The following is a 7,671-nucleotide window of genomic DNA, read 5'->3' as shown; positions in this document are numbered from 1 at the left end:
TATATATATTCCTAGTATGAGAAGTTTTCACTTGCTATTGTTCACTCCAGATGAATGGGCCCACATGAAGGGACTGGAGAGAAGTCTCAAAAATCTATGGCAGACCCAGCTGACAGTCCATAGATGAAGAGGGCCTCAGTCTTAATACCTCAAAGAACTGGATTCTGCTAACAACCTGACTGAGGTCAGAAGGAAATTCTCATAGCTGGACAATCAGAGGACAGCCTGATGAAAGCTTGATTTGAGCCTTGTGAAAATCTAACTAGAATCCAGCAAAACCAACCCATCCTTCACACCTACAAAAATGTAGATAATAGACCCTACAGAGATAATAAATGTGAACTGTTTAAAACACTAAATTTGTGGTTATTTTTTATAGCAGCCATAAAAAGCTGCTATAGCTTCTTGGAAAGACTAGAGATTTAAGATCTCAGCCTCTGCCTATAGTTGCTATACAGTGATTTCCTTGGTCTTTCTTCATCTAAAATTTAGGAGGGAGGTTTTGGTTTTTGATCACTTACTTTAGCTCACTTATTAGTGTATGGATTCAATAGCCAGATTCAAAAAGTCAACAGATTAAAACCTTCTCTATTTCTAATCCCTTTTGCTTTCTAAAATTTCCTCTCTACATTTCACTATTAAATCTCTGTTTCAGGATACAATACCAGTAGTTTTTTTTAGCAATTCACTCTCCTAACCAGAAGATTTGGTAACAATTTGAGAGCATGGTGGAGGTATACAAGGGGATAAAGAGGTGTGTAAGCTTCACTGTCTGAGGTTAACAATTTCAAGGCAGGGGCTGTTGCTGTCAGAAAGCGTCAATGGTGAGGGACAGGACCCCCAGGAAATTGGAACCTTCTGTGTCAGTGATGGAGTTTGGAGGTATTGTCCTCCCAGAACTGATGTGGAAATCGGATCCCCAATGTGGCAGTGTTGGGAGCTGTTTGAGTCATGGGGGTAGATCGCTCATGAATGGATTAATTGTTCTTCCAGTGGACTGGGGTAGTGAGTGAGTTCTCACTCTATTAGTTCCCATGAGAGGTGGTTGTTTGAAAGAACCTGGCACCTTCCTCTCTCTCTCTCTCTTGCTTCCTCTTGCCTTCTGATCTGCTTTTACTTGATGGCTGTCGGCCACTTTCCGCCATGAGTAGAAGCAGTCTGAGGCCCATGCAGGACACAGCTGTCCCAGAATCGTAAGCCTAATAAACCTCTGTTCTTTCTAAATTATCCAATCTCAGGTATTCTGTGATAGCAACACAAAACTGACTAATACAGCCAGGGAGAAATAGGTGAGTCCGGCTGTCTGTTCCTCTGGGAGCAGGTACTGGCCCCAAAGAAGGATGCAGTGGAGAGCTGGCCAGAAGGTCAGTTCCTTTTTGGACAGTAGGGTGGAGATGCTGGTGAAGACCAAGGGGGAAAGTATATAATGCTGGAACTGGACACATGTGCTAGGACCAGGGCAGAGTCACTGATCTAGGATCCCTGGGATTAGGGCAGGAGGATCTCAGGCAAATGAGACCCACAGGCAGTCCCAAATTGGATTTGATGTTCACTTTCACATTCCTTCTTTGGGACTGCTTTTAGTACTTTGGCCACAATATCTGTTTTTCATTGCCTGAGATGTATCATAGAGTAGTCAGAAGAGAAATGAATAAATAGACCCAAGATCTATCTCACGCTGAGAGGAGAGGAAACGTGTGGGACATATGGGTATTCAGACCTGAGGTCTAGTCTCAGCGCTCTCTCCTTTGAACCACCTGAACTCGGAAAAACTGCAAAGTTCTATGAGGTTCAGTTTCTTTGTGAAGTGTGCTTGGTGTTGACATCGTGCTTCCTGGCTCATATAATCCTTGTGAAGTATGACTATTGGAATATAACTAATTTACGCAAGGCACTTGGCAGAGTTCTGGCATGTATTTGGGTTTTTGAGCAGTTATTGCTATTATACCTTTGGTTTAAACACTATATACCTCCCTCCTGAAAATTTTTAATTTATACTTTATCCTGGAGATGTCAAAAAAAATATGCAGCTCTCTAGGACATGGTACACCAAATCAGTCAAAATGTTTCTTAGCAAGTAAAACTTACTTGCTAAGAAACTCTTTGAGGATATAGATAGATAGATAGATAGATAGATAGATAGATAGATAGACAGACAGACACAGTTAGATAGATAGATAGATAGATAGATAGATAGATAGATAGATAGATAGACAGACAGATAGATGATAGATAGATATAGATGTAGAAAGTTTGATTGTGGTTTGGGAGAATCTTCGCTAACTGGGTGCAACTCAAGGCTCCAAGAAAATAGGTCAAGGACTCCCTCATTCATTCCCATAAAAACAGCTATCCCTCGGCTTGAGGTATCCAAATCAACTCAAGATAACATAATTTAAATACCCTACTAATGGAATGAACTCTAACATGGTTTGAATGTGTGCCCTATGAAAGTATGTGTTGAACATTTAATTTCTGATGGAACAGTGTTGAGAGATCAGGCCTAATGACAGGTGATTAGGCCATGAAGTCTATGCAATCATGAATGGATTAATGTTGTTATCATGGGAATGGTTTCATTATAAAAGAGCGAGTTCATTCCCCTTTTCTCTCCTTCACTCTCTCACCTTGCCCCATGGAATGACAGAACAAGAGGCCCATGCCAGATGCCAGCACCTTAATCTTGAAATTCCCAGTCTCCAGAACGGTGAGAAATAGGCCCCACTTGCATAGAAGGCAGGACCACATGCTGCTAACACCAGGCAGGCCCCAGGAAGGTGGAAAACGCAGTCAGCTGCCCCTGTCATACATTTCCACCCATGCAGAAGGCAGGTTCCCATGGAAACAACAGTGGGGAGGCCACACACAGCTTCCACAGAGGTGGTCCAAAGCAGCTACCACCACAGCTTCTACCATTATAAGGACAGCTCACTACCACAACATTCAAAACCACCATGCAGGAAGCCTACTGCATATTTTACATTATTGGCATAAGGATAGTCACTTGAGGATCTTGGAAAAAGAAGTAAACATCTTCATACTCAAAATCCACTCCAGAGTAATAGAAGAAGCAACTGATCTACCAGATGACCAGGAATCAATGTAGAGATAATGGAAATATGGGGAGGGGGTCAGAAAATATAATATTGCAAAAGGGTTTTAGAAACTCTCACATACCAGACCCTACAGAAAAGGAAACTCCTGAAATGACTGAAAATGAATTCCAAATAACTATCTTAAGGAAACTCAATGAAATAAGAGAGGATCCAATTGGATAACACCATGAAGTGAGACAAAATATCCAGGATATGAAGGAAGACATTTACAAAGAGAATAATATCTTCTAAAAGAATGTAACAGAACTCCTGGAACTGAAATACACATTCAGTCAAATAAAAACCAACACCTAGAGCTTAACAAGCAGATTAAAACAAGCAGAAGAAAGAACTTCTGAGCTCAAAGATAGTCTTTATGAAATAACTCAGGCAGGCAAAAAAAAAAAAAAAGAGTTAAAAAATGAAGAAAGTCTAAGAGAACTAGAAGACAACCTTAAGCACACAAACATTTCAATCATGGGTGTTCCAGAGGGGAGGAGAAAGGTAAAGCCATTCAAAATCTATTCAATGAAAAAATAACAGAAAACTTCCCAGGTATTGAGACACAGACTTTCACATCCAGGAAGCTCAAAAATACCCGAACAGATTCAATCCAAAAAGATCCTCTCTGAGACACATTATAGTCAAACTGGCAAAGCTCAAAGACAAAGAGAAAATCCTAAATGCAGCAAGAGAAAAGTGGCAGGTCACTTAAAAGGGAGCCTCCATCAGACTAACAGCAGAGTTCTGAACTGAATCTCTACAGGTAAGAAGAAAGTGGGATGGCATACTCAAAATACTAAAAGAAAAAAAAAGAAAAAAACTTCCAGCCAAGAATACTATACCTGCAAGGCTATCCTTAAAATAGAGAGAAATAGTGTATTTCCCAGACAAACAAAAATTGCAGTTCATCACCACACATCCAGCCCTGCAAGAAATCCTCAAAGGAGTCCTGCACCTGGATCCTAAAAATCAATAATCACTGCCATGAATGCACAAGTAAGAACAAAACACACTACTGAAACACAAATGCAAATGAGTAAGATAAAAATACTAATACTTACAAACTCAAAAAAAAACACACAAACACTGATGATCAATAATCAAAGAAGAAAGGAAAAATAATACTTTAGCATCTAAACAAATAGCTATAAAATGTCAGGAATAAGACAATGCTTCTCAATAGCAAAACTAAATGTAAATGTATTGAACTCCCCACTCAAAAGGCACAAAACTGATTAATAAATATCTTTTCTTTATAATAAATATCTTTTCTTTACCCAGTCTCTGGTATTCTGTTACAGCAGCACGAAACAAACTAAGACAGTCTCTGTCTTTCCAAGACAAGAGGAAAGAGTGCCAGCAGAGTAGCTTCTGAGAATCCCATGTCAACATAGTATTACTCTTATTTTTCTGACACTTACTAGAGATTATGTGCATAGAACACCTAGTTTGTGCAATGTATTCAACTGCCCTGGAGTGGGGGAAGCACAAGACATCTTTCATTCCTGCCCTAGGTGGAGATTGCTATAAGTAGTTTTCCATTCCAGGTTTTCATTCTTTCAACTCTAGACACAGCTGCTGACAGCATGGCCACTACTCACCACACTCATAGCCTCATCTGACCCACCATGCAGCTTAATTTAAAATTGACTTGCACTGAAGGACTTGCAGTTTCCCAAGGCACCAAACCCGCTTGCCTCTAGGCATTTACACTGGATACTGTCATCAGGACATCCCCCTTCTTCACGCCCCCCCCCCACTTCCTCACTCTTTCTTTGGACTTGTTCTTTAGGTCACAGGCTGTAACTTATCATATTTCTTATATGAGGGTACGTCAAAATGTTTGTGGAAAAAAAATTAAAAAAAATATGAATCTTCCCATGGGCTTTTTGAAGTGCCTCAAATAATATCCGCTCCTACACTCTAAAATTCAATGAACACACCAAGGTCTTGTTTATCATGACATTACCAGTAGTATCATAGTGACTTCTAAAGAGCAGATGCTCAATTAATGCTTGAAGAGTAAATGAGCCAATGTGCAAGAGTTCTAATTTGTAACAATGTAATTAATTACACATTCTTAAATAATTTAAACATACCCGGATATATATCTTTTAATTTTAAGCAACATCAGAGTAAAAGTGAATAGGGCATGCAATAATTAGCTATATTTTACATTTTTTTCTGTTTATTAACCCCATCTATTACACTGCTGAGTTCATTCACGTTTCCAAGGAAATGCCTAATTTGCTGCCATGCTATCTTGTTTCAAATCACTAAATAAGATGGAGAATATCCTAATTGAATTTACAAAGTGATAAATTGATTATTCTTAAATATCATACGCAGAAAAAATTGAGCAATATTATTCATAAATTTCGATTCTGAAGCTAGTTTAACCTTATATTAAAAAGAACATCTTTTAAAAATTACCGAAATTACCACATATATCTTGAACACAAACATGTTATATTGTCACCAACCCAACCCTGAATTTCCATTGCTTAGAATGTGGTTGCTTCTGCAACCACAAAGTGAGGAATGTCTCAGACTTTACTACAGCTGGGAGGAGCTGCTGGGCATGACCCAGTAATGACCACTGGCCACGGCACTCATGTGAGCCCTAGGTGCAAGTCTGGCTTGGGCTCTCTCTTCCTCATCTTTCAAAGCATCTTCATAACAGGATGAAAAGGCACTGTGAACTGTATTATGGATCTTGGCCATAAACTCAAGAACTTTCATCCTGCTTGTTTCAGCGTGGGCTCTTGGACCCAACAGGAATTCATAGCGTGAAGGATCACTGCTGGGTACATGTCAGCACTCCAGGTACATTTGTTTCACAAAATCTTTGGTGATGAGTTTCCTGGGCTCCCCATAGATGAAGTGCTTCTTCCCTTCGTTTATTCTCATCATATTTAACACTTCCCAGACCTGCTCCTCAGCAGCGCAATTACCCTTTATGAAGATCATGCCCAGGATACTCATCAGCAGGTAGGTCTTGGGCAAACCTCCATCATCACTCAGCCTGGCATCATAGCTTGCATCCAGTTTGTTGATGAGGACATAGATGTGCCTATTGGGATCTGCTTCTTTGATATCAAGGAAAAAGATGAGCTCTAAGTGCTCAGAAGCTCTTCTCAGAATCTCGGAGAAGTGCTTCTTATACATTTGGATTACATTTCTCATCATATCTGCCTTTGTAATGGGCTCTTCGATTTCATACTTATATAGCAGGTAACGAACCAACATAACTACTTTCTCATCTACAGGGCCTCTGCGGAAGTATTCAGTGGCTTCTGGGTCTTGTGTGCATCTTGGCCTTTCCTCCACATGGTTTCTGACATTTTCATTAGACCTTGTGTACGAAACAGCTACAGCAGTAGTGGTAGATCGGGCTCTCCGAGGCTTTTGGTGATTGCTGGCTGTCCCAGCAAGTGAACTCTTGGGAATACCATTGAAATGAGCAGAAGAAGAGGGGACATACTTGTCTTCCTCTGCTACAGTGGCCTGAGCACCTGCCAGATTTTCAGTCCCTTCTTGGGCCTAATGCTGTCTTTAGTGGGTGTGCAATTTACTATTCTGACTTCCAGGCATGATGAATGTTCAGGTGAAGCAGCCAAAAGTGAAGGTGATCTAGTATGAGAGAAAGGATGTGATGGTATGTGCCAATGAACACAACGATATCACTTTGCCTTTTTTAATGACAACCTCTGCAAGTTTTCCTGCCTACACCATGTAAGAAACCCACAAGGCCCCTATTCTCTGATCTGCCTGTCCCCAGAGTAGCCTGTGAAATGACAAGAGTGTGTCTTAGTTTGCTACCTGCCAGATCGGACTAGGGCCTACTAAGGGGGTGAAACAAGGCCTGGCATGTCCAGTCTTTGTGGAGGCCCCTCTGTTCTTCGTAGGAGGTTTCTCTTTGGGGCCATCGTCTTGATTTCTGGCAGGTTCTGGGATCCCTCTACTCTACCACTTCACGGCTGAACCCTCATTTCAGTGGCCTCATCTCTCATCTATACTGGAAGAGAAACTGAAGAAGAATCTCATCTGACCACACCTACCTGGGGACAGCCAGGAAGACAGCAATGGAAAAGCCCTGAGGGGTTAAAGGCAAGTTGCTTTGAGCAGTGGCTGAGGACTGAGACTGTGACAACACGGTAACGGAGAAGGAGCCGCTCGGCAGGCTCAGCTCTGTGAGTGACCTCCAGCCCGGCCCTGCTTGTGGAGCAGATTCCTGTCCGGATTCCACCTACACAACTGGGCCAGTCACCGGCCGGGTATGCCTCCATTTTCTCAGGTGGGGGCGGAGCAAGCCAGCTCAGCCAGGCCTGCCCTCCTCACCCTGCTCACCTCCTCACTTAGCCTTCCCACTTCCTTGCCCCTGCATGGGGCCTCCCGGGGTCTGTGGGCTGGCCTCCCACTCCATCCTCCCCACGGTTCTCTGGCAGGGCTAGTGGCAGGGGGAGAACCGGCCAGCATCGGGAGATCAGGGAAGAGCGGGCTGAGCAGATTATCACTCCACCTCACCCTGGGCTCCACCCCCGGTAAATTTCCTGTTACAGGGTGGCAGATA

At 42.1% G+C, this 7,671-nt stretch overlaps 1 protein-coding gene and 1 pseudogene across 1 annotated transcript; both read right to left on the bottom strand.

The window, feature by feature from the left end:
* LOC103602548 overlaps positions 1 to 1,145 on the bottom strand; it is an 8,103-nt pseudogene extending 6,958 nt beyond the window's left edge.
* A 4,509-nt stretch (positions 1,146 to 5,654) lies between these two features.
* LOC103602547 (melanoma-associated antigen B10-like) lies at positions 5,655 to 7,387 on the bottom strand. Its single transcript, XM_008586966.1, is given in 2 exon segments — positions 5,655 to 6,641; positions 7,160 to 7,387. Coding segments are annotated over 2 exon segments (1,215 nt in total).
* Between the last annotated feature and the right edge of the window lie 284 nt (positions 7,388 to 7,671).

This window comes from Galeopterus variegatus, unplaced genomic scaffold (genome assembly GCF_000696425.1).
Source record: "Galeopterus variegatus unplaced genomic scaffold, G_variegatus-3.0.2 Scaffold4188, whole genome shotgun sequence".
Taxonomy (NCBI): domain Eukaryota; kingdom Metazoa; phylum Chordata; class Mammalia; order Dermoptera; family Cynocephalidae; genus Galeopterus; species Galeopterus variegatus.
The sequence above is the reverse complement of the archived record's forward strand: the minus strand, read 5'-3'. Positions and strand labels throughout refer to the sequence as shown.